This window comes from Pristiophorus japonicus, chromosome 10, assembly GCF_044704955.1.
Source record: "Pristiophorus japonicus isolate sPriJap1 chromosome 10, sPriJap1.hap1, whole genome shotgun sequence".
NCBI lineage: Eukaryota > Metazoa > Chordata > Chondrichthyes > Pristiophoridae > Pristiophorus > Pristiophorus japonicus.
The window spans coordinates 217,044,417-217,071,759 of NC_091986.1; the positions used below are offsets into that span (position 1 = coordinate 217,044,417).

Consider the following 27,343-nt stretch of genomic DNA (forward strand, 5'->3'; position numbering starts at 1 on the left):
GGCCGAATGGCCTCCTTCTGCGTTGGACTTGTCGATGAAACAGTCCCAGCCAGCGGACCAACTCTTGCAACAGCGCGCAGAGACTAACAGCTCAACGTGCAAGAAGGCCAGCTGCAAATCAATCATGCAAAGCTATCGCAATCACCATAAAGCTTTTCCCCTGCATCGCCAAGTGGCACTTGACCTCTTGGCGACGAGGCCAAGATAAACACCGTTAACCTTTGTCTCCTCCTCCTCTCACCTCGTAGAACAATTAAACCAAAAAAAAAATCATTATCTATTGTGGCTCTTTTGCAACCCATGCAAGTGTGTAAAGTGCACGGTGCACGGGGGAGGGGGAAACCTTTGCCCTCTGAGTCTCGCTGGCTTTCTTCCCCTCCTGCATCCCGTGCCTTGAAGCAAGCTCCTTGGGGGCTGTATCAGGATGGCCATCGATTTTGCCCCTTTAAGGATCCCTTTCCGTCGTCGGTTACAGACGTTGGTCGTCCTTCAGTGGGTGTTCTCCTTTCTGGTTCTTGGTGAGTGAATGTTGCTTTCTGCACCGCATACCTAGCCTCTCCTCTTCAGCAAGGGTGTGACTACAACACACTGTATTTGTACAGCACCTTGAACTCAGTAAAAAAAAAACAAGGTGCCTCACAGGGAGCGATTATCAAACAGAATTTGACCCCGAGCCACATAAGGTGATATTAGGGCAGACGACCAAAAAAGCTTGGTCAAAGAGGTCAGGTTGTAAGGAGCAGCTTATAGGCGGAGAGAGACGCGGAGAGGTTTAGGGAGGGAGTTCCAGAGCTTGGGGCCCAGGCAGCTGAAGGCACGGCCACCGACGGTGGAGTAATGGAAATCGGGGATGCTCAAGAGGACCAGAATTGGAGGAGCGCAGAGATCTGGGAGGGTTGTAGGGTCGGAGGAGGTTACAGAGATAGGGAGGGGGCGAGAGCCATGGAGGGATTTGAAAACAAGGATGAGAATTTTGAAATCGAGGCGTTGCTTAACCGGGAGCCAATGTAGGTCAGCGAGCACAGGGGGGGTGACGGGTGAGCGGGACTCGGTGCGAGTTAGGACACGGGGCAGCCGAGTTTAACACTTGCACTGGGTTTAGCCGCTTGTCCATCTCACAGCTCAACGGTGATCTCCTGAATTACAACTGATTCTCGTGTGTACGTGCAAACTCAAAAAAAAAACATTCCGATCCACACAGAAGTGAATCTGCAGCCTTTAGATTGTGGCATTTGCAAGTCTTGCAAATAAGCCCAGCCACACCTTCGCAAAAATGGCCCTTACTCACCTCCATACAACTCATGGCTGGCAAAAATCCCACTTAAAGAGCCAGTCCCTGTTTTTTACCAATATACGAAAGTATGACTACAATTTGGAATTTTTGCATTCATGCAATCTATTTATTAATTATCTACTAATTGAATAATTAAGCACTTTGTTTGAAGTGTTGTCATGGGAAACGTGGCAAGAGACCACAGCAGTTCCCACAAACAGTACTGAGATAATGACAAGATAATCTATTTATTTTTAGTGAAGTTGGTTGAAGGATAAATATTGGCCGGGACCCAGGGGAGAACTCTGCTCTTCTTCAAAACAGTGGCCATGGGATCTTTTCTGTCCACATGAGAGGGCAGACGGGACCTCAATTGAATGTCTCACCCAAAATATGGCACCTCTGACAGTGCAGCATCCCCTCAGTACTGCGCCTCCGACAGTGCAGCACCCCCTCAGTACTGCGCCTCCAACAGTGCAGCACCCCCTCAGTACTGCGCCTCCGACAGTGCAGTGCTCCCTCAGTACTGCCCCTCCAACAGTGCAGCACCCCCTCAGCACTGCCCCTCTGACAGTGCAGCACCCCCTCAGTACTGCGCCTCCGACAGTGCAGTGCTCCCTCAGTACTGCGCCTCCAACAATGCAGCACCCCCTCAGTACTACGCCTCCGACAGTGCGGCACTCCCTCAGTACTGCCCCTCCAACAGTGCAGCACCCCCTCAGCACTGCCCCTCCGACAGTGCAGCACCCCCTCAGTACTGCGCCTCCGACAGTGCGGCACTCCCTCAGTACTGCGCCTCCAACAGTGCAGCACCCCCTCAGTACTACGCCTCCGACAGTGCGGCACTCCCTCAGTACTGCCCCTCCAACAGTGCAGCACCCCCTCAGCACTGCCCCTCCAACAGTGCAGCACTCCCTCAGTACTGCCCCTCCGACAGTGTAGCACTCCCTCAGTACTGCCCCTCCGACAGTGCAGCACCCCCTCAGTACTGCGCCTCCGACAGTGCAGCACCCCCTCAGTACTGCGCCTCCAACAGTGCAGCACCCCCTCAGTACTACGCCTCCGACAGTGCGGCACTCCCTCAGTACTGCCCCTCCAACAGTGCAGCACCCCCTCAGCACTGCCCCTGCGACAGTGCAGCACCCCCTCAGTACTACGCCTCCGACAGTGCGGCACTCCCTCAGTACTGCCCCTCCAACAGTGCAGCACCCCCTCAGCACTGCCCCTCCGACAGTGCAGCACTCCCTCAGTACTGCCCCTCCGACAGTGTGGCACTCCCTCAGTACTGCCCCTCTGACAATGCAGCGCTGCCTCAGTACTGCCCCTCTGACAGTGCAGCGCTCCCTCAGCACTGCCCCTCCGACAGTGCGGCGCTCCCTCAGCACTGCCCCTCTGAGTGCGGCACTCCCTCAGTAATGCCCCTCTGACAGTGCGGTGCTGCCTCAGTACTGCCCCTCCGACAGTGCAGCGCTCCCTCAGCACTGCCCCTCCGACAGTGCAACGCTCCTTCAGCACTGCCCCTCCGACAGTGCGGCGCTCCCTCAGCACTGCCCCTCCGACAGTGCGGCGCTCCCTCAGTACTGCCCCTTCGACACTGCAGTGCTCCCTCAGTACTGCCCCTCCGACAATTCGGCGCTCGCTCAGTACTGCCCCTCCGACACTGCGGCGCTCCCTCAGTAATGCCCCTCCGACACTGCAGTGCTCCCTCAGTACTGCGCCTCCGACAGTGCAGCGCTCCCTCAGCACTGCCCCTCCGACAGTGCGGCGCTCCCTCAGCACTGCCCCTCCGACAGTGCGGCGCTCCCTCAGCACTGTGCTGGGAGTGTCAGCCGCGACCTGTGAGCTCAAGCCTTAGGAGTGAGTCTCGAATCTACTTGGGCTGGGCTTCTGACTCCAAAGAGAGTGAGAGTGTGCTGCCCACTGAGCCACGGCTAACACCTTGGAACAATTGGAGGACCTTTTTTCCACAACCAGTGCTACCTGAATGCTTCCACTGGGGGCACTGCATTCTATTGAGGGCACTGCAGCTTCCAAAGCCATGCTGCCATATTGGGTTTCAACGACTCAATCTTGGAGGGTGTTGGGAGCTGTACAAAAACACAGGAGCAGTGCTCCAATTTCTGCGCCAGAAAGCCTGGGACAAGATTTGTGGGGCGACATTTTAATGTGTCGAGGAGGGTCAGTTCCCTGAATGTCATGTCGCTTCCAAGGCACAGCCAATGGTAAACAGCGCACGATGCCTCGACTCTGGGAAAGAAGAAAAGAAAGGCTTACATTTATATAACGGCTTTCACCACCCCAGGACGTCCCAAAGCGCCTTACAGCCGGTGAAGTACTTTTTTTCAACTGTAGTCACTGTTGCAATGTAGGAAACGCGGGCAGCCAACTTGCGCACAGCAAGCTCCCACAAACAGCAATGTGACAACGACCAGACATATTCAGGGCATGTGTCTTCTGTGGGTAACTGGGTTTCGTAAATAGGAGTCGGAGAGTAGGCCATCCAGCCCCTCGAGCCGGTTCCATTATTAGATTAGATCATAGGGGATCTCACCATCATAGGCAGTCCCTCGGAATCGAGGAAGACTTGCTTCCACTCTAAGAGTGAGTTCTCAGGTGACTGAACAGTCCAATACAGGAATTACAGTCTCCGTCACAGGTGGGACAGACAGTGGTTGAAGGAAAGGGAGGGTGGGACTGGTTTGCCGCACGCTCCTTCCGCTGCCTGCGCTTGGTTTCTGCATGCTCTCGGCGACGAGACTCGAGGTGCTCAGCGCCCTCCCTGATGCACTTCCTCCACTTAGGGCGGTCTTTGGCCAGGGACTCCCAGGTGTCGGTGGGGATGTTGCACTTTTTCAAGGAGGCTTTGAGGGTGTCATTTAAATATTTCCTCGGCCCACCTGGGGCTCGCTTGCTGTGTAAGAGTTCCGAGTAGAGCGCTTGCTTTGGGAGTCTCGTGTCGGGCATGCGGACAATGACCTGCTCCGCTGGGCGGGCCACGAGTGTGGTCAGTGCTTCGATGCTGGGGATGTTGGCCTGATCGAGGACGCTAACGTTGGTGCGTCTGTCCTCCCAGGGGATTTGCAGGATCTTGCGAGACATTGTTGGTGGTATTTCTCCAGCAATTTGAGGTGTCTGCTGTACATGGTCCATGTCTCTGAGCCTGCATAGTTGGAGGTGTCAACTCTGGGATAAGATGTTAAACCGAGGTCCCTTCTGCCTGTTGAGGTCGATGTTAAAGATCCCTCCGCATTATTGGAAGAAGCATTTGCCCGATGTCCTAACCAATATTCCTCCCTCAACCAACATCACCAAAAGCAGATTAACCGACCAATCAGCTCATCGGTGTTCGTGGGATCTTGCTGTGTGAAAATTGGATCATTAAATAACAGCAGTGCATGCACTTTAATCACAATCCCTTGGGTCAGTGCTTCCAGTGATCGTGGGGTCGTGTTATGGAGCTGATTAAATGCAACTTTGTGCTCCTTTCATTGTAAACACTGTCACTAACACACACTCACTCACACACACTCTCTCTCTCTCTCTCACACACTGGCTCTCTCTCTCTCACACTCTCACACACTCTCACACTCTCTCTCTCTCTCTCTCACACACTCTCTCTCTCTCTCTCTCTCACACTCTCACACACACTCTCACACACACTCACTCACTCTCACACACACTCTCACACACACACTCTTTCACTCTCTCTCTCACACTCTCACACACTCTCACACTCTCTCTCTCTCTCTCTCTCACACACACTCTCACACACACTCTCTCTCTCTCTCTCACACACACTCTCACACACACACTCTTTCACTCTCTCTCACACACTCTCTCTCTCTCTCACACACACACTCTCACACACACACTCTCTCTCACTCTCTCTCACGCACTCTCTCTCACACATTCTCACACACACACACACTCTCACACACACACTCTCAATCACACACACTCTCACACACACTCTCACACACACACACACTCTCACACACACTCTCACACACACACACACACTCTCACACACACACTCTCACTCACACGCACACACTCTCACACACACTCTCACACACACTCTCACACACACTCACTCTCGCATACTCTCACACAATCACTCTCACACACTGTCACACTCACACACTCACATACACTGTCACACACTCACTCACATCTCACACTCACACACTCTCTCTCTCACACGCACACACACTCTCACACACACTCTCTCTCTCACATACTCTCACACACATTCCTTCCTGCACTGGACATCAATCAGGATCAGAAATCCAGGACGATTTGCCCCTCCGTGAGCTGGAGACACGGCGGCAGGTGAGGTCTGTTAATTCTGCACGAGGGCTCAGGTCTGTCTGTGGCAGGGTGAGCAGAACCTGTATCAACAACTCCAGTATGGGTGGAGCGTCCAAAATCCAGAGTTCCGGAATCTGGAATGTTCCGGAATCCGGACCCACCGACCCCGCCAACCTCAGGGGCCTCACCTTGCCGCTGCTCACCACCGCTGCCCTTACCTTGGGGCCTCCTCGCTGGCCTGCTCGAACACCTCCATGGCGACGGGGCCCAGCCGACGACCTCCTGGATGGGGCCGGCGACGCAAACAGCTTCTCGGAGAGCAACCGCTGCCCCCCCTCAACTTTCTGATGTTCCAAAATCCGGCCCCGGGTGTTTCCGGATTTGTGACGTTAGAAACACGTTCCGAAGTCGGGAAAAACACGAAAACCGGCAACAGCCTCGGTCCCGAGGTTTGCTGGATTCCGGACGCTCAACCTGTACCTGAAGACACAAAGGCAATATCTAAATATCGCCGCAAGCGTTAACAAATAAAAGACCCCAACTTGCCAAAGTCTGGGGCTCCCTCCCTCCAGTTATAACATCAGCATCGGCTATTTAACCCGAGAGATGCTGTATTTACCAACAGACCATGCCGTGACCCTAACCTTCCTGCTGGGGGCCGCTGGGGTTCTGAGCCCCATTCTCTGGGACCTCCCTGCCCTGGTCTAACAGGTTATTACATTCAGTGCTTTGCGTTCCCTTCCATTCGTCCAAACTAAAGAAGAACAATTTACATTTATATAGCACCTTTCATGAACTTTACAGCCAATGAAGTACTTTTTCTAGCGCAGTCACTGCAATTTCCAAGGAGGCGGTAGCAGCCCCCTCTCCTGGGTGAAAAGATAATTATGCCCTGTTAGTGCTAACGGGGCTTTAAAAAGGGACAATTTCGGTCCCACTCTCTTTTAGTGATGTTGATTGAGGGATAAATATTGGATCCAGGACACCGGGAAGAACTCTGAAATAGTGCCGTGGGATTGTTTACATTTACCCGAGAGGGCAGACGGAGACTCGGTTTAACGTCTCATCCAAAAGACGGCTCCTCCGACAGTGCAGCACTCCCTCAGTACTGCTCCTCCGACAGTGCGGCGCTCCCTCAGTACTGCCCCCCTGACAGTGCAGCACTCCCTCAGTACTGCTCCTCCGACAGTGCAGCACTCCCTCAGTACTGCCCCTCCACCAGCGCGCTGCTCCCTCAGTAAAGCCCCTCAGACAGTGCAGCTCTCCCTCAGTACTGCCCCTCCAACAGTGCGGCGCTCCCTCAGTACTGCCCCTCCAACAGTGCGGCGCTCCCTCAGTACTGCCCCTCCGACAGTGTGGCGCTCCCTCAGTACTGCCCCTCCGACAGTGCGGCGCTCTCTCAGTACTGCCCCTCCGACAGTGCGGCGCTCCCTCAGTACTGCCCCTCCGACAGTGCAGCGCTCCCTCAGTACTGCCCCTCCGACAGTGTGGCGCTCCCTCAGTACTGCCCCTCCGACAGTGCGGCGCTCCCTCAGTACTGCCCCTCCGACAGTGCGGGGCTCCCTCTGTACTGCCCCTCCGACAGTGCGGTGCTCCCTCAGTACTGCCCCTCCGACAGTGCGGTGCTCCCTCAGTACTGCCCCTCCGACAGTGCGGTGCTCCCTCAGTACTGCCCCTCCGACAGTGCGGTGCTCCCTCAGTACTGCCTCTCCGACAGTGCGGCGCTCCCTCAGTACTACACTGGAGTGTGAGCCTGTACTTTGTGCTTTGGAGTGGGGACTTGAACCCCCAACCTTCTTACTCAGGTGCATGAGTGCTACTTACTGAGACACGGCTGACATTACAAGTGAAGGAATAGTGAGGATATCCATGGATTAATCACAAAACCCATGTAATTACCCATGATCTTATATGGTAGACTATCCATGTCTTGCTAGATTTCGAGGCTGGCATGACTATCGAGCAAACGACTGCAGCAGTTCAAAGTAATTCCTGGCATCTGAAGCATTTTGATCCGAAATAAATGCAAGTTTCTCTTTAAGTCATCATTCATCAAACTTCAATCAAGTTATATCTGTAAACAGAATCATGCGTAGACAACACAAATCTGCCCATAAACCTTACGTCACAATTTATGGTTAAGCTATTGTGTCAGTAGTTACTATTACAGTAGTTCTCATATCTCGGGAGCATCCTATCAACAAGAGCAGGCATCGACGACGGGATCCAACACCGCCTCCAGTGCGCCAGTGCAGCATTCAGTCACCTGAGGAAAAGAGTGTTTGAATACCAGGTCTCAAAACTGCCACCAAGCTCATGGTCTGAAGGGCTGCAGTGATACCCGCCCTCCTGTATGGCTCAGAGACATGGACCATGTACAGCAGACACCTCAAGTCGCTGGAGAAATACCACCAATGATATCTCCGCAAGATCCTACAAATCCCCTGGGAGGACAGACGCACCAACATTAGCGTCCTCAACCAGGCCAACATCCCCAGCATTTGATCAGCTCCGCTGGGCGGGCCACATTGTCCGCATGCCCGACACGAGACTCCCAAAGCAAGTGCTCTACTCAGAACTCCTTCACGGCAAACGAGTCACAGGAGGGCAGAGGAAACGTTACAAGGACACTCTTAAAGCCTCCTTGATAAAATGCAACATCCCCACTGACACCTGGGAGTCCCTGGCCAAAGACCGACCTAAGTGGAGGAAGTGCATCCGGGAGGACGCTGAGCGCCTCGAGTCTCGTCGCCAAGAGCATGCAGAAAGCAAGCGCAGGCAGCGGAAGGAGCGTGCGGCAAACCAGACTCCCCACCCACCCTTTCCTCCAACCACTGTCTGTCCCACCTGTGACAGGGTCTGTGGCTCTTGTATTGGACTGTTCAGTCACCAAAGGACTCACTTCAGGAGTGGGAGCAAGTCTTCCTCGATTCTGAGGGACTGACTATGATGATGATGACGATTATCTATTGCTATATCAACATTTCCCATCCAATTTTGCTATGTCAACTGTCATGCCGCAGCTGCAGGCTCTGGCCACTAGGTGGCGCTGTGGAGTGAGTTCCTGAAGGCTCTCATTGTGTATTAAAAGCTTACCACCCGAACATGGGTTGCGCCTCGGGCAATTTGCTAGTACGTGGTACGACTTTTCACACTTGCTTCATGCCTTTGTTACCTCGGGACTTGACTATTCCAACTCACTCCTGGCTGGCCTCCCACATTCTCCCCGACGTAAACTAGAGGTGATCCAGAACTCTGCTGCCCGTGTGCTAACTCGCACCCAGTCCCGCTCACCCATCACCCCCTGTGCTCGCTGGCCTACATTGGCTTCCGGTTAAGCAACGCCTCGATTTCAAAATTCTCATCCTTCTGTTCCATGGACTGTTCAGCCACCAAAGAACTCACTTCAGGAGTGGAAGCAAGTCTTCCTCGATTCCGAGGGACTGCCCATGATGATGATGATATTATCCCGCCATTCACACCCTATCCAGTTTTTCTAACTTCTACCATTACCATTTCAAGTCGGCCCATCATCCCTTTTGTCCCTCTAATCTCGCCTGCCTTCCACCCTATCACAGACCTTCCCCTTTTGTTCTTTCCCCCCCCCCTCCCCCCTTTCAGTGCCCCTTTAAGAATCTGTTACATTTCGGACTTTCGCCAGTTCTGACGAAGGGCCATCGACCCGAAACGTTAACTCTGCTTCTCTCTCTCACCACAGACGCCGCCTGACCTTGCTGAGTAGTTTCCCGGCATTTGTTCTGTTTTTTTTAAATTATTGTTTTGTGGATGTAACCGTTGGCCGATTTTTCTCTGCTCCCTCCCCAGCTCAGTGCTGTGTGGCTCTCTTCATCGCCCTCTTCCTCTCCCGCCTCTGGTTCGTGCCCGTGCTGTACGCGACGTGGTGGCTCTGGGACCGACACACGCCCTATCGCGGAGGTCGCAGATCCAACTTCATCCGCGGCCTGAGAATGTGGAACTACTTCCGGGACTACTTCCCCATGCGCGTGAGTATCAAGTGACGTCTCGCTGGTCGCTCATGGAGAGGGGGGCGGTGGGGGGGGGGGAATCTCAGCTGTGCCGACGCCCCACTTCAAGTGGTGTTCTCGAACTGTTTCTTGTGGCTGGGAGACACCGTTTATTTCGTAGAATCATAGAAATGGTGGAGACCTTGAACAAATATTTTGTCTCGGTCTTCAGGATAGAAGACACTAAAAACTGTAGCAGGGAGGTGTTGCTGCAGTTGTACAGGGCCTTGGTGAGGCCTCACCTGGAGTATTGTGTGCAGTTTTGGTCTCCTAATCTGAGGAAGGACATTCTTGCTATTGAGGGAGTGCAGCGAAGGTTCACCAGACTGATTCCCGGGATGGCAGGACTGACATATGAGGAGAGACTGGATCGAATAGGCCTGTATTCACTGGAGTTTAGAAGAATGAGAGGGGATCTCATAGAAACATATAAAATTCTGATGGGATTGGACAGGTTAGATGCAGGAAGAATGTTCCCGATGTTGGGGAAGTCCAGAACCAGGGGACACACAGTCTCAGGATAAGGGGTAAGCCATTTAGGACCGAGATGAGGAGAAACTTCTTCACTCAGTGAACTGTGAACCTGTGGAATTCTCTACCACAGAAAGTTGTTGAGGCCAGTTTGTGAGATATATTCAAAAGGGCGTTAGATGTGGCCCTTACGGATAAAGGGATCAAGGGGTATGGAGAGAAAGCAGGAAAGGGGTACTGAGGTGAATGATCAGCCATGATCATATTGAATGGTGGTGCAGGCTCGAAGGGCCGAATGGCCTACTCCTGCACCTACTTTCTATGTTTCTATGTTTCCCAATAATAGATAATCAAGGGGCTGTAGGGAGGGAGGAACTTAATACAATCACTATCACTAATGAAATAGTACTCAGTAAAATAATGGGACTTGTATCCTCGGGTTTTAAAAGAAGTGACTGCAGAGATAGTGGATGCACTGGTTGTAATCTACCAAAATTCCCAGGATTCTGGAGAGGTCCCAGCGGATTGGAAAACTGAAAATGTAACGCCCCTAGTTTAAAAAGGAGGGAGACAGAAAGCAGGAAACTATAGACCAGTTAGCCTAACATCTGTCGTTGGGAAAATGCTGGAGTCTATTATTAAGGAAGCAGTAGTGGGACATTTGGAAAAGCATGATTCAGTCAAGCAGAGTCAGCATGGTGTTATGAAAGGGAAATCATGTTTGACAAATTTGCTGGAGTTCTTTGAGTAACGGGCAGAATAGATAAGGGGGAACCAGTGGATGTGGTGTATTTGGATTTCCAGAAGGCATTCGACAAGGTGCCACATAAAAGGTTACTGACTGCACAAGATAAAAGCTCACCGAGTAGACGACAAAGAACCAATTTCGCCGCAAGATCCGCCCATGCATTGGGGCGGAGAAAAATCTTTCATATCGGTTAAGTGCGCTTGCTTTTAGTCGGGGAGCCCCGTAGTGTTTTACCGTCCCTGTAACTTCACAACTGCACGACCGAGCTCCCGGTACGAGCAGGTCAAGGCGACTTTTAGCTCAGTATCCTGCTTGTACTTCACCTGAACCTGAAGAAAGACTTGCATTTATATAACGCCTTTCACGACCACTGGACGTCTCAAAGCGCTTTACAGCCAATGAAGCACTTTTTGGAGTGTAGTCACTGGTGTAATGTAGGAAACGCAGCAGCCAATTTGTGCACAGCAAGCTCCCACACACAGCAATGTTCTAATGAACAGATCATCGGTTTTAGTGATGTTGATTGAGGGATAAGTATTAGCCCCAGGACACCGGGGATAACTCCCCTGCTCTTCTTCAAAATAGTGCCATGGGATCTTTTACGTCCAACTGAGAGAGCAGACGGGGCCTCGGTTTAACATCTCATCCGAATGACAGCACCTCAGACATTGCGGCGCTCCCTCAGTACTGACCCTCCGACAGTGTGCTGCTGCCTCAGTCCTGCCCCTCCGACAGTGTGGCGCTCCCTCAGTACTGCCCCTCCGACAGTGTGGTGCTCTCTCAGTCCTGCCCCTCCGACAGTGTGGTGCTCTCTCAGTACTGCACCTCCGACAGTGTGGTGCTCTCTCAGTCCTGCCCCTCCGACAGTGTGGTGCTCTCTCAGTACTGCACCTCCGACAGTGTGGTGCTCTCTCAGTCCTGCCCCTCCGACAGTGTGGTGCTCTCTCAGTACTGCACCTCCGACAGTGTGGTGCTCTCTCAGTCCTGCCCCTCCGACAGTGTGGCGCTCCCTCAGTACTGCCCCTCCGACAGTGCGGCGCTCCCTCAGTACTGCCCCTTTGACAGTGCGGCACTCCCTCAGTACTGCCCCTCCGACAGTGCGGCACACCCTCAGTACCGCCCCTCCGACAGTGCGGCGCTCCCTCAGCACTGCCCCTCCGACAGTGCATCACTCCCTCAGTACTGCCCCTCCGACAGTGCATCACTCCCTCAGTACTGCCCCTCCGACAGTGCGGCACTCCCTCAGTACTGCCCCTCCGACAGTGCGGCGCTCCCTCAGTACTGCCCCTCCCACAGTGCGGCGCTCCCTCAGTACTGCCCCTCCGACAGTGCATCACTCCCTCAGTACTGCCCCTCCGACAGTGCATCACTCCCTCAGTACTGCCCCTCCGACAGTGCGGCACTCCCTCAGTACTGCCCCTCCGACAGTGCGGCGCTACCTCAGTACTGCCCCTCCCACAGTGCGGCGCTCCCTCAGTACTGCCCCTCCGACAGTGCGGCACTCCCTCAGTACTGCACTGAGAGTGTCACTAAAAATCAAGAAGCTCTTAATAAAAGCAACTGAGTAAACTATTTTTTTTTTATATGTCAAAAGAAACTGTGAAAGTTGACCGAGCCACTTTTAACAGCACCGGGAACTGTCGGCTTCAGGTGGCTCAAGTCTGACCTCTGGTGGAAGCACCCACTTGGTGCACCGGGATTCTCAGACAGTGGCGTTTCCGATACTAACCAAAGGACTGAGCTGTCCTGCCCGGTTTGTGCTCCCCGAATTCAGGTATTATCAGGCGAAATTGGTCAAGGGGACGTCTGGCCGGAAGATCTGTTGGTTGCCACCACTTCCTGGGTTTGGTGTCATCATCATTATCATCACAGGCAGTCCCTCGGAATCGAGGAAACATAGAAACATAGAAACATAGAAAATAGGTGCAGGAGTAGGCCATTCGGCCCTTCTAGCCTGCACCGCCATTCAATGAGTTCATGGCTGAACATTCAACTTCAGTACCCCATTCCTGCTTTCTCGCCATACCCCTTGATCTCCCTAGTAGTAAGGACCTCATCTAACTCCTTTTTGAATATATTTAGTGAATTGGCCTCAACAACTTTCTGTGGTAGAGAATTCCACAGGTTCACCACTCTCTGGGTGAAGAAGTTCCTCCGCATCTCGGTCCTAAATGGCTTACCCCTTATCCTTAGACTGTGATCTCTGGTTCTGGACTTCCCCACCATTGGGAACATTCTTCCTGCATCTAACCTGTCTAACCCCGTCAGAATTTTAAATGTTTCTATGAGGTCCCCTCTCATTCTTCTGAACTCCAGTGAATACAAGCCCAGTTGATCCAGTCTTTCTTGATAGGTCAGTCCCGCCATCCCGGGAATCAGTCTGGTGAACCTTCGCTGCACTCCCTCAATAGCAAGAATGTCCTTCCTCAGGTTAGGAGACCAAAACTGTACACAATACTCCAGGTGTGGCCTCACCAAGGCCCTGTACAACTGTAGCAACACCTCCCTGCCCCTGTACTCAAATCCCCTCGCTATGAAGGCCAACATGCCATTTGCTTTCTTAACCGCCTGCTGCACCTGCATGCCAACCTTCAATGACTGATGTACCATGACACCCAGGTCTCTTTGCACCTCCCCTTTTCCTAATCTGTCACCATTCAGATAATAGTCTGTCTCTCTGTTTTTACCACCAAAGTGGATAACCTCACATTTATCCACATTATACTTCATCTGCCATGCATTTGCCCACTCACCTAACCTATCCAAGTCGCTCTGCAGCCTCACAGCATCCTACTCGCAGTTCACACTGCCACCCAACTTAGTGTCATCCGCAAATTTGGAGATACTACATTTAATCCCCTCATCTAAATCATTAATGTACAGTGTAAACAGCTGGGGCCCCAGCACAGAACCTTGCGGTACCCCACTAGTCACTGCCTGCCATTCTGAAAAGTACCCATTTACTCCTACTCTTTGCTTCCTGTCTGACAACCAGTTCTCAATCCATGTCAGTACACTACCCCCAATCCCATGTGCTCTAACTTTGCACATCAATCTCTTGTGTGGGACCTTGTCGAACGCCTTCTGAAAGTCCAAATATACCACATCAACTGGTTCTCCCTTATCCACTCTACTGGAAACATCCTCAAAAAATTCCAGAAGATTTGTCAAGCATGATTTCCCTTTCACAAATCCATGCTGACTTGGACCTATCATGTCACCTCTTTCCAAATGCACTGCTATGACATCCTTAATAATTGATTCCATCATTTTACCCACTACCGATGTCAGGCTGACCGGTCTATAATTCCCTGTTTTCTCTCTCCCTCCTTTTTTAAAAAGTGGGGTTACATTGGCTACCCTCCACTCCATAGGAACTGATCCAGAGTCAATGGAATGTTGGAAAATGACTGTCAACGCATCCACTATTTCCAAGGCCACCTCCTTAAGTACTCTGGGATGCAGTCCATCAGGCCCTGGGGATTTATCGGCCTTCAATCCCATCAATTTCCCCAACACAATTTCCCGGCTAATAAGGATTTCCCTCAGTTCCTCCTCCTTACTAGACCCCCCGACCCCTTTTATAACCGGAAGGTTGTTCGTGTCCTCCTTCGTGAATACTGAACCAAAGTACTTGTTCAATTGGTCCGCCATTTCTTTGTTCCCCGTTATGACTTCCCCTGATTCTGACTGCAGGGGACCTACGTTTGTCTTTACTAACCTTTTTCTCTTTACATATCTATAGAAACTTTTGCAATCCGTCTTAATGTTCCCTGCAAGCTTCTTCTCATACTCCATTTTCCCTGCCCTAATCAAACCCTTTGTCCTCCTCTGCTGAGTTCTAAATTTCTCCCAGTCCCCAGGTTCGCTGCTATTTCCGGCCAATTTGTATGCCACTTCCTTGGCTTTAATACTATCCCTGATTTCCCTTGATAGCCACGGTTGAGCCACCTTCCCTTTTTTATTTTTATGCCAGACAGGAATGTACAATTGTTGTAGTTCATCCATGTGGTCTCTAAATGTCTGCCATTGCCCATCCACAGTCAACCCCTTAAGTATCATTCGCCAATCCATCCCAGCCAATTCACGCCTCATACCTTCAAAGTTAGCCTTCTTTAAGTTCTGGACCATGGTCTCTGAATTAACTGTTTCATTCTCCATCCCAATGCAGAATTCCACCATATTATGGTCACTCTTCCCCAAGGGGCCTCGCACAACGAGATTGCTAATTAATCCTCTCTCATTACATAACACCCAGTCTAAGATGGCCTCCCCCCTAGTTGGTTCCTCGACATATTGGTCTAAAAAACCATCCCTTATGCACTCCAGGAAATCCTCCTCCACCGTATTGCTTCCAGTTTGGTTAGCCCAATCTATGTGCATATTAAAGTCACCCATTATAACTGCTGCACCTTTATTGCACGCACCCCTAATTTCATGTTTGATGCCCTCCCCAACATCACTACTACTGTTTGGAGGTCTGTACACAACTCCCACTAACGTTTTTTGCCCTTTGGTGTTCTGTAGCTCTACCCATATAGATTCCACATCATCCAAGCTAATGTCCTTCCTAACTATTGCCTTAATCTCCTCCTTAACCAGCAATGCTACCCCACCTCCTTTTCCTTTTATTCTATCCTTCCTGAATGTTGAATACCCCTGGATGTTGAGTTCCCAGCCCTGATCATCCTGGAGCCACGTCTCCGTAATCCCAATCACATCATATTTGTTAACATTTATTTGCACAGTTAATTCATCCACCTTATTGCGGATACTCCTTGCATTAAGACACAAAGCCTTTAGGCTTGTTTTTTTAACACCCTCTGTCCTTTTAGAATTTTGCTGTACAATGGCCCTTTTTGTTCTTTGCCTTGGGTTTCTCTGCCCTCCACTTTTCCTCATCTCCTTTCTGTCTTTTGTTTTTGCCTCCTTTTTGTTTCCCTCTATCTCCCTGCATTGGTTCCCATCCCCCTGCCATATTAGTTTAACTCCTCCCCAACAGCACTCGCAAACACTCCCCCGAGGACATTGGTTCCGATTCTGCCCAGGTGCAGACCGTCCGGATTGTACTGGTCCCACCTCCCCCAGAACCGGTTCCAATGCCCCAGGAATTTGAATCCCTCCCTGCTGCACCATTGCTCAAGCCACGTATTCATCTGAGCTATCCTGCGATTCCTACCCTGACTAGCACTTGGCACTGGTAGCAATCCCGAGATTACTACTTTTGAGGTCCTACTTTTTAATTTAGCTCCTAGCTCCTTAAATTAATTTCGTAGGAACTCATCCCTTTTTTTACCTATGTCATTGGTACCAACGTGCACCAAGACAACTGGCTGTTCTCCCTCCCTTTTTAGAATGTCCTACACCCGCTCCGAGACATCCTTGACCCTTGCAACAGGGAGGCAACATACCATCCTGGAGTCTCGGTTGCGGCCACAGAAACACCTATCTATTCCCCTTACAATTGACTTGCTTCCACTCTAAAAGTGAGTTCTCAGGTGACTGAACAGTCCAATACAGGAATTACAGTCTCTGTCACAGGTGGGACAGACAGTGGTTGAGGAAAGGGGAGGGTGGGACTGGTTTTCCGCACGCTCCTTCCGCTGCCTGCGCTTGCTTTCTGCACGCTCTCGGCGACGAGACTCGAGGTGCTCAACGCCCTCCCGGATGCACTTCCTCCACTTAGGGCGGTCTTTGGCCAGGGGACTCCCAGGTGTCGGTGGGGATGTTGCACTTTATCAGGGAGGCTTTGAGGGTGTCCTTGAAACGTTTCCTCTGCCCACCTGGGGCTCGTTTGCCGTGAAGGAGTTCCGAGTAGAGCGCTTGCTTTGGGAGTCTCGTGTCGGGGCATGCGGACAATGTGGCCCGCCCAGCAAAGCTGGTCGAGTGTGGTCAGTGCTTCGATCCTGGGGATGTTGGTCTGGTCGAGGACGCTAATGTTGGTGCACCTGTCCTCCCAGGGGATTTGCAGGATCTTGCAGAGACATCGTTGGTGATATTTCTCCAGCGACTTGAGATGTCTACTGTACATGGTCCATATCGCTGAGCCATGCAGGAGGGCGGGTATTACTACAGCCCTGTAGACCATGAGCTTGGTGCCAGATTTGAGGGCCTGGTCTTCAAACACTCTCTTCCTCAGGTGACCGAAGGCTGCGCTGGCACACTGGAGGCGGTGTTGAATCTCATCGTCGATGTCTGTCAGCCGTGACTCAGTGGGTAGCACTCTCGCCTCTGAGTCGGAGGGATTGTGATTTCTCAACAACAACAACAACAACAACTTGTATTTTATAGCGCCTTTAACATCATGAAACGTGGGGATGGAGGAGACTCCAGAGATAGGGAGGGGAGTGAGGCCATGGAGGGATTTGTAAGCAAGGACGAGAATTTTGAATTCGAGAAGTTGCTTAACCGGGAGCCAATGTAGTTCGGCGAGCACAGGGGGTGATGGGTGAGCAGGACTCGGTGCGAGTTAGGACACGGGGCAGTGAGCACAGGGGGTGATGGGCGAGCGGGACTCGGTGCGAGTTCGGACATGGGGCAGTGAGCACAGGGGGTGATGGGTGAGCGGGACTCGGTGCGAGCTAGGACACGGTGCAGCGAGCACAGGGGGTGATGGGTGAGCGGGACTCGGTGCGAGTTAGGACACGGGGCAGCGAACACAGGGGATGATGGGTGAGCGGGACTCGGTGCGAGTTAGGACACGGGGCAGCGAGCACAGGGGGTGATGGGTGAGCGGGACTCTGTGCGAGTTAGGACATGGGACAGCGAGCACAGGGGGTGATGGGTGAGCGGGACTCGGTGCGAGTTAGGACACGGGACAGCAAGCACACGGGGTGATGGGTGAGCGGGACTCGATGCGAGTCCATCCTCCTGTTTCTGTACTCACTAGCTCATGGCACTGGGAGTAATCCGAAGATTACTACCTTTGAGGTCCTACTTTTTAATCTCTCTCCTCGCTCCCTAAACTCTGCCTGCAGGTCCTCACCCCTCTTCCTACCTCTGTCATTGGTCCCGATATGGACCACGATCTCTAGCTGGTCACCCTCTCCACCCAGAATGCCCTGCAGCCGCTCAGTAACATCCTTGACCCTGGCACCAGGGAGGCAACATACCATCCTGGAGTCACGTCTGCGGCCGCAGAAACGCCTGTCTGCTCCCCTGTCTAATGAATTCCCTACCCCTGTAGCTCTTCCCTTCATCTTCCTACCCCCCTGTGCAGCTAAGCCACCCGTGGTGCCATGAACTTGGCTCTGGCTGCACTCCCCAGAGGCACCGTCGCCCCCACCAGTGCTCAGAAGAGAATGCCGGTTGGAGAGCGAGGTGGACTCAGGGGACTGCTGCACTATCTGCCTAGTCCTCCTCTTCTGTCTTATGTGGCACCTTATTGAATGCTTTCTGGAAATCCAAATACATGACATCTACTGGTTCCCCCTTTATCCACCCTGCTCGTTACATCCTCAAAGAATTCGAGCAAATTTGTCAAACATGATTTCCCTTTCATAAAACCAGGCTGACTCTGCTTGACAGCATTCTGATTTTCCAAATGTCCTGCTACTGCTTCCTTAACAATGGACTCCAGCATTTTCCCAATGACAGATATTAGACTAACTGGTCTATAGTTTCCTGCTTTCTGTCTCCCTCCTTTCTTCAATAGGGACATTACATTTGCTGTTTTCCAATCCACTGGGACCGCTCCAGAATCCAGGGAATTTTGGTAGATTCCAACCAATGATTCCACTATCCCTGCAGCCACTTCTTCTAAGACCCGAGGATGCAGGCCATCAGGTCCAGGGGACTTGTCCGCCTTTAGTCCCATTAGTCTGCCTAGTACTTTTTCTCTAGTGATAGTGATTGTTTTAAGTTCACCTCCCAATAGCCCCTTGATTATCAATTATTGGGATGCTTTTAGTGTCTTCTATTGTGAAGACCAATACAAAATATTTATTCAAAGTCTCCACCATTCTTGCTAGTTTACTCTCATAATCTATCTTCTCTCTCTCTATATATCAATTTTTTAGTCGTCCTTTGCTGGTTTCTAAAAATCCCAATCCTCTGGCCTTCCACTGTCCTTCACAACATTGTATGCCTTTGTTTTCAATTTGATACCATCCTTTACTTCCTTAGTGAGCCACAGATAGTTCATCCTTCTCTTAGAGTCTTTCTTTCTCACTGGAATATATCTTTGCTGAGAGTTATGAAATATCTCCTTAAATGTTTGCCCTTTGACTTATTTTCCCAGTCCACTTTAGCCAACTCTGCCTTAAACTCTGCCTTTGTGATTTCCTTTATTTAAATTCAGGACACTAGTTTGAGATCTAGCTTTCTCACCCTCAAACTGAATTTGAAATTCTACCATGCTATGATCACTCTTCCCAAGAGGATCCTTCACTACGAGATCATTAATTAATCCAGCCTCGTTACACATTACCAGATCTAAAATAGTCTGCTCCCTGGTTGGTTCCACAATGTATTGTTCCAAGCAACCATCCGGCATACACTCTATGAACTCTTCCTCAAGGCTACCTTTGCCCTTGGGCAGTGCAGCGCTCCCTCAGTACTGCTCCTCCGACAGTGCAGCGCTCCCTCAGTACTGCCCCTCCGACAGTGCAGCGCTCCCTCAGTACTGTCCCTCCGACAGTGCAGCGCTCCCTCAGTACTGCCCCTCTGACAGTGTAGCACTCCCTCAGTACTGCCCCTCCGACAGTGCGGCACTCCCTCAGTACTGCCCCTCCGACACTCCCTCAACACTGCCCCTCTGACAGTGCAGCACTCCCTCAGTATTGCCCCTTCGACAGCACGGCGCTCCCTCAGTACTACCCCTCTAACAGTGCAGCACTCCCTCAGTACTGCCCCTCTGTGACAGTGCGATGCTCCTTCACCATTGCACTGCAGTGCCAGCCTAGATTTTTGTGCTCCAGTCTCTGGAGTGGGACTTGAACCCACAACCTTCTGACTCAGGGTGAGAGTGCTGCCCACTGAGCCACATTTACACAAGTCAGCGATTCAGGAATGGGGGGGAAAGAAATTGATGGGGAAAACAAAAGGCCATGTTAACTTCCGCTTTATAGCTGAAGGGGGGTAATCCATGAATACATGAAATGCCCTTGAACTCACGGTTCTTGTTTGTCCAGAGCTGGAACAGATTCTTGGCTGAACTTGTCGGAGGAAACGTTGAGCGATCTCCCTGCGGGTCAGCGCGGTTCAAGGGCCTCAAAACAAAATAAACTAACTGGTGATGCACACACTAAACAAAAACAGCTTCAGGCCATGGCCGGGTAGCCACTCAAAGTTGAGAAACGTGTTTCAGCGCTGAAGGTACCTGCAATTGCACAATACAGGCAGCGAGTAAAAACCGCGGAGAAAGTTCAGCAAATATTGATATTGTCAGCACGACATATTGGAGAGAGTTTCGGGGTCTGGGGGTTTGTTAGCAAAATTAAATCCCGTGGGATTAAAGCGGCGGTGGGAGTATGGATACAATACTCGTGGAGGGACAGAAAGCAGAGAGTAGTGGCGAACGGTCGTTTTTCAGTCTGTCCGCCGTGGCTCAGTGGGTAGCACTCACACCTCTGCATCAGAATGGTTGTGTATTCAAGCTCCAGAGATTTGAGCATAAAAATCTAGGCTGGCATTCCAGTGCAGTGCTGAGGGAGCACCGCACTGTCGGAGGGGCAGTGCTGAGGGAGCACCGCACTGTCGGAGGGGCAGTAACTGAGGGAGTGCCGCACTGTCGGAGGGGCAGTACTGAGGGAGCGCCGCACTGTCGGAGGGGGCAGTACTGAGGGAGCGCCGCACTGTCAGAGGGGGCAGTACTGAGGGAGCGCCGCACTGTCGGAGGGGCAGTACTGAGGAGGCGCCGCACTGTCGGAGGGGCAGTACTGAGGGAGCGCTGCACTGTCGGAGGGGCAGTACTGAGGGAGCGCTGCACTGTCGGAGGGGCAGTGCTGAGGAGGCGCCGCACTGTCGGAGGGGCAGTACTGAAGGAGCGCCGCACTGTCGAAGGTGCAGTACTGAGGGAGTGCCGCACTGTCGGAAGGGCAGTACTGAGGGAGCGCCGCACTGTCGGAGGAGCAGTACTGAGGGAGCGCCGCACTGTCGGAGGGGCAGTACTGAGGGAGCACCGCACTGTCGGAGGGGCAGTACTGAGGAGGCGCCGCACTGTCGGAGGGGCAGTACTGAGGGAGCGCCGCACTGTCAGAGGGGGCAGTACTGAGGGAGCGCCGCACTGTCGGAGGGGCAGTACTGAGGAGGCGCCGCACTGTCGGAGGGGCAGTACTGAGGGAGCGCTGCACTGTCGGAGGGGCAGTACTGAGGGAGCGCTGCACTGTCGGAGGGGCAGTGCTGAGGGAGCGCCGCACTGTCGGAGGGGCAGTAATGAGGGAGCGCTGCACTGTCGGAGGGGCAGTACTGAGGGAGCGCCGCACTGTCGGAGGGGCAGTACTGAGGGAGCGCCGCACTGTCGGAGGGGCAGTACTGAGGGAGCGCTGCACTGTCGGAGGGGCAGTACTGAGGGAGCGCCGCACTGTCGGAGGGGCAGTACTGAGGGAGTGTCGCACTGTCGGAGGGGCAGTACTGAGGGAGCGCCGCACTGTCGGAGGGGCAGTACTGAGGAGGCGCCGCACTGTCGGAGGGGCAGTACTGAAGGAGCGCCGCACTGTCGAAGGTGCAGTACTGAGGGAGTGCCGCACTGTCGGAAGGGCAGTACTGAGGGAGTGCCGCACTGTCGGAGGTGCCGTCTTTTGAATGAGACGATAAACCGAGGTCCCATCTGCCCTCTCATGTCGATGTAAAAGATCCCGGGGCACTATTGTGAAGAAGAGCAGGGGAGTTCTCCCCAGTGTCCTGGGGCCAATATTTATTCCTCAATCAACGTCACTAAAACAGATGATCTGGTCATTAGCACATTGCTGTTTGTGGGAGCTTGCTGTGCACACAAGTTGCTGCCGTGTTTCCCACATTATGATAGTGACCACACTCCAAAAAGTAGTTAATTGGCTGTGAAGCGCTTTGAGGTGTCCTGAGGGTTGTGAAAGGCAAGTCTTTCTTTTCCTTTTCTTTAGGACTGAAGTGTTCAGTGGGGGTGGGTGGGTATTAGGAACACTGCTCTTTTTAATATATATTAATGGCCTGGACTTGAGTATACAGAGCATACTTTCAAAGTTTGCAGATGATACAAGACTTGGAAACAACGAGGAGGACAGAAACAGACTGGTGGAATGGGCAGACACATGGCAGATGAAGTTTAAGGCAGAGAAGTGCGAAGTGAGCCATTTTTGTACAAAGAATGAGGAGAGGCAATTTAAACTAAATGGTACAATGTTAAAGGGGGTGCAGGAACAGGGAGACCTGGCACGTGGTGTACTTACTCAAATGTTTGAAGGTAGCAGAACAAATTGTGAAGGCTGGTTAAAAAGCATATGGGAACTTGGGCTTTGTGAATAGAGGCATGGAGTACAAAAGCAAGGAAGGTATGCATAACCTTTTATAAAAAGTGGTGAGGCCTCAACTGGAATATTGTGTCCTATTGAAGGGTGGGAGAGTTCTTTTAATGTCGGGTGGTCGTTGCACACCAGTTACCATTGACCACACTTGACCAGCCCCGCTGGGCGGGCCACATTGTCCGCATGCCCGACATGAGACCCCCAAAGCAAGCGCTCTATTCGGAACTGCTACACGGCAAGCGAGCCCCAGGTGGGCAGAGGAAATGTTACAGGGACATCCTCAAAGCCTCCCTGATAAAGTGCAACATCCCCACCGACACCTGGGAATCCCTGGCCAAAGACCGCCCTAAGTGGAGGAAGAGCATCCGGGAGGGCGCTGAGCACCTCGAGTCTCGTCGCCGAGAGCATGCAGAAAGCAAGCGCAGGCAGCGGAAGGAGCGTGCGGCAAACCAGACTCCCCACTCACCTATGTAAATCTATAAATACCTTGTTTAACCACCAGAGGGCTCATCCCCTGGAGTACTGGTACTTAAGGAGGCCTCAGGTTGGAGAGGCACGCTGGAGACCTGCAATAAAAGACTACGGTCACGCTTTACTTTGAGCTCACAGTATCCAGTCAGACTCTGTCTTCATACATAACAACTGGCGACGAGATACATATGACAAACCCCATCGCAACAATGCAGAGAACAGTGGGCATCCTGGAGAAATTTTCAGAGGGAGATGATTGGGAAACCTTCGTGGAGAGACTTGACCAATACTTCGTGGCCAACGAGCTGGAAGGAGAAACGAACGCTGTCAAATTAAGGACAATTCTCCTCACCGTTTGCGGGGCACCAACGTATGGCCTCATGAAAAATCTGCTCGCTCCAGCGAAACCCACAGAGAGATCGTACGATGATTTGTGCACACTGGTCCGGGAGCATCTAAACCCGAAGGAAAGCGTTCTGATGGCGAGGTACCGGTTCTACACGTGCAAGAGGTCTGAAGGCCAGGAAGTGGCGAGCTATGTCGCCGAGCTAAGACGCCTTGCAGGACATTGCGAATTTGAAGGACATTTGGAGCACATGCTCAGGGACTTCTTTGTACTGGGCATTGGCCATGAAGTAATACTTCGCAAACTTTTGACTGTAGAGACCCCAACCTTGAGTAAAGCCATAGCGATAGCCCAGACGTTCATTGCCACCAGTGACAATACTAAGCAAATCTCTCAGCACACGAGTGCTGCTACAAATACTGTGAACAAAGTGATGTTGTTTTTGAATTACAACGTACAGGGCAGGCTCCACATGCCTACAGCTGTACGTCCACAGGTGTCTCAGAGTCCATCATCAAGGGTGATGAATGCAAGGCCATTAACTCCTTGTTGACACTGCGGGGGTGATCATCCTTTCCATTCATACTGCTTCAAAGGATACATTTGCAAGGGCTGTGGAACAATGGGACATCTCCAACGTATGTGCAGGCGAGCTGCAAACCCTGCTAATCCTGCAAACCACCTTGTTGCAGAGGAGGACAGATCCACGGTGGATCACGCTGAATCAAAGCCTCAGACCGAGGAGGCAGAGGTATATGGGGTGCACACATTTACCACAAAGTGTCCCCCAATAATGCTGAAGGTTGAATTAAATGGACTCCCGGTGTCAAAGGAGCTGGACATGGACGCGAGCCAGTCCACTTTGAGCAAAAAGACTTTTGATAAATCGTGGTGCAGCAAGGCCTCAAGGCCAGTCCTGACTCCCATTTGCACTAAACTGAGAACTTACACAAAGGAACAGATTCCCGTAATCGACAGTGCTACTGTAAAGGTCTCCTACTGTGGGTGGTACCAGGCGATGGCCCCATGCTGCTCGGCAGGAGCTGGCTGGGGAAGCTACACTGGAACTGGGACGACTTCCAAGTGCTCTCACCCGTCGACGACACTTCGTGTGCTCAGGTCCTAACCAAGTTCTCCTTGCTGATCGAACCAGGCATCGGGAAGTTCCAAGGAGCAAAGTGCAGATCCACCTAATTCCGGAGGCGCGACCCATCCATCACAAGGCGAGAGCAGCACCGTACATGATGAGAGAGAGGGTGAAAATCGAACTGGACCGGCTGCAACGAGAGGGTATCATTTCGCCGATCGAATTCAACGAGTGGGCCAGTCCGATTGTTCCAGTCCTCAAGGAAGATGGCACCGTCAGAATCTGTGGTGATTACAAAGTAACTATCAATCGTTTCTCCCTGCAGCATCAATACTCACTACCAAAGGAAGACGACCTTTTTGCGGTGCTGGCGGGAGGAAAGACATTCACAAAGCTGGACTTGATCTCAGCCTACATGACGCAGGAGCTGGAGAAATCATCAAAGGGCCTCACCTGCATCAACACGCACAAAGGTCTCTTCATTTACAACAGATGCCCGTTTGGGATTCAATCAGCCGCAGCGATATTCCAGAGAAACATGGAAAGCTTACTGAAGTCGGTCCCGCGCACCGTGGTCTTCCAGGACGACATCTTGGTTACAGGTCGGGACACAGCCTCGCATCTGCAGAACCTGGAGGAGGTTCTTAGTCGGCTTAATCGCGTGGGGCTCAGGTTAAAATGCTCAAAGTGCGTTTTCCTGGCACCTGAAGTGGAGTTCCTGGGGAGAAGAATCGCGGCAGACAGCATCAGGCCCACCGATTTGAAGATGGAGGCAATCGAGAACGCACCGAGGCCACAGAACGTGACGGAGCTGCGGTCGTTTCTAGGACCCCTGAACTACTTTGGTAACTTCTTACCGGGTCTCAGCACACTGTTAGAACCACTGCACACTTTACTGCGTAAAGGAGACGAATGGGTTTGGGTAAAAGCCAAGAAAATGCCTTTGTAAAAGTTAGAAAACTGTTATGCTTAAACAAATTGCTTGTGTTGTATGATCCATGTAAGCGTTTGGTACTAGCATGTGATGCGTCGTCGTACAGGATCGGGTAAGCTAATTAATCTGGGAAATTGCAACCGGTTGCTTATGCATCCAGAAGTCTGTCTAAGGCTGAGAGGGCCTACAGCATGATCGGAAAAGAAGCGCTAGCGTGTGTTTATGGGGTAAAGAAAATGCATCAATATCTGCTTGGGCTCAAATTTGAATTGGAAACCGACCATAAGCCATTTATATCCCTTTTTTCTGAAAGTAAGGGGATAAATACGAATGCATCGGCCCGCATCCAGAGTTAGGCGCTCACATTGTCCGCATATAACTACGCCATCCACCACAGGCCAGACACAGAAAACTGTGCCGATGCTCTCAGTAGGCTGCCATTGTCCACCACGGGGGTGGAAATGCCACAGCCCACAGATTTAGTTATGGTAATGGAAGCATTTGAGAGTGAGCAATCACCTGTTACCGCCCGACAGATTAGAACCTGGACGAGCCAGGACCCCTTACTGTCCTTAGTAAAAAAACTGTGTGTTTCACGGGAGCTGGTCCAGTGTCCCGTTAGAGATGCAGGAAGAAATAAAGCCGTACCAGTGTTGCAAAGATGAAATGTCTATACAGGCAGACTGCCTTCTGTGGGGCAATCGGGTAGTGGTACCAAAAAAGGGCAGGGACACTTTCATTAGTGATCTCCACAGTACCCACCCAGGCATTGTAATGATGAAAGCGATTGTCACATCCCACATGTGGTGGCCCGGTATCAATGCGGACTTAGAGTCCTGCATGCACAAATGTAACACATGTTCACTGTTAAGTAATGTACCCAGGGAGACACCACTAGGTTTATGATTTTGGCCCTCCAAACCATGGTCCAGGGTCCATGTCGACTATGCAGGCCCGTTCTTGGGAAAAATGTTCCTAGTGGTTGTAGATGCGTACTCTAAGTGGATTGAATGCGAGATAATGTCGGCAAGCACGTCCGCTGCCACCATTGAAAGCCTGCGGGCCATGTTTGCCACGCACGGCCTGCCTGATGTCCTTGTGAGTGATAATGGGCCATGTTTCACCAGTGCCGAGTTCAAAGAGTTCATGACCCGCAATGGGATCAAACATGTTACATCTGCCCCATTCAAACCAGCGTCCAATGATCAGGCAGAGACAGCAGTGCAAACTATCAAGCAGAGCTTGAAGAGGGTAACTGAAGGCTCACTGCAGACTCGCCTATCCCGAGTCCTGCTTAGCTACTGCACGAGACCCCACTCACTCACTGGGATTCCACCTGCTGACCTGCTCATGAAACGAGCACCTAAGACAAGGCTCTCGTTAGTCCACCATCATCGACACAAACAGGTAGAGAGCAAGCGGCTTCAACAAAGTACATATCATGATAGTGCAAATGTGTCATGCGAAATTGAGATTAATGATCCTGTATTTGTGTTGAACTATGGACAAGGCCCCAAGTGGCTTCCCGGCACTGTCGTGGCCAAAGAGAGGAGCAGGGTGTTTCGGGTCAAACTTTCAAATGGACTCATTTACAGGAAACACTTGGACCAAACCAAACTCAGATTCACGGACTATCCAGAGCAACCCACATTAGACCCGACCTTTTTTGACCCCCCAACACACACCCCAGTGGCAACCGACACCGCGGTTGACCACGGAGCAGAACCCATCATCCACAGCAGCCCAGCAGGACTCACCAAACCAGGCAGCCCAGCAAGGCCAGCTGTACAGCAGCCCAACGAGGGCCCAACAAATGACTCACCCAAACCAGCATTTGCACCGAGACAATCAACCAGGGAAAGAAAGGCCCCAGATCGACTCACATTGTAAATAGTTACACTATTGACTTTGGCGGGGGGGGGGGGGGAGTGTTGTTATATATGTAAACCTGTAAATACCTTGTACAGCCACCAGAGGGCTCATCCCCTGGAGTCCCAAGGGATCCCACAATCCCTTGGGAGCAGCTGTTCTTAAGGAGGCCTCACAGGCTGGAGAGGCACTCTGGAGACCTGCAATAAAGGACTAAGGTTACACTTTACTTTGAGCTCACAGTATCTGGTCAGACTCTTTAGCCATACACTACACCACCCACCAAATGTGGAAAACTAGCCGTGAGGTTATACTGTAGCCACATCACAATATGGGACGGTGCAGGACATCCCATTGGTGAGCTAAC

At 51.9% G+C, this 27,343-nt stretch overlaps 1 protein-coding gene across 1 annotated transcript in view; it reads left to right on the top strand.

Moving 5' to 3' along the window:
- Nucleotides 1–409: 409 nt before the first annotated feature.
- mogat2 (monoacylglycerol O-acyltransferase 2) overlaps nucleotides 410–27,343 on the top strand; it is a 67,903-nt gene continuing 40,969 nt past the window's right edge. Inside the window, exons 1-2 of the mRNA XM_070891657.1 lie at nucleotides 410–518; nucleotides 9,410–9,588. Of these exons, the coding sequence (XP_070747758.1) occupies nucleotides 425–518; nucleotides 9,410–9,588 (273 nt within the window). The 5' untranslated portion in view covers nucleotides 410–424. The remainder of the gene's footprint in view (nucleotides 519–9,409; nucleotides 9,589–27,343) is intronic.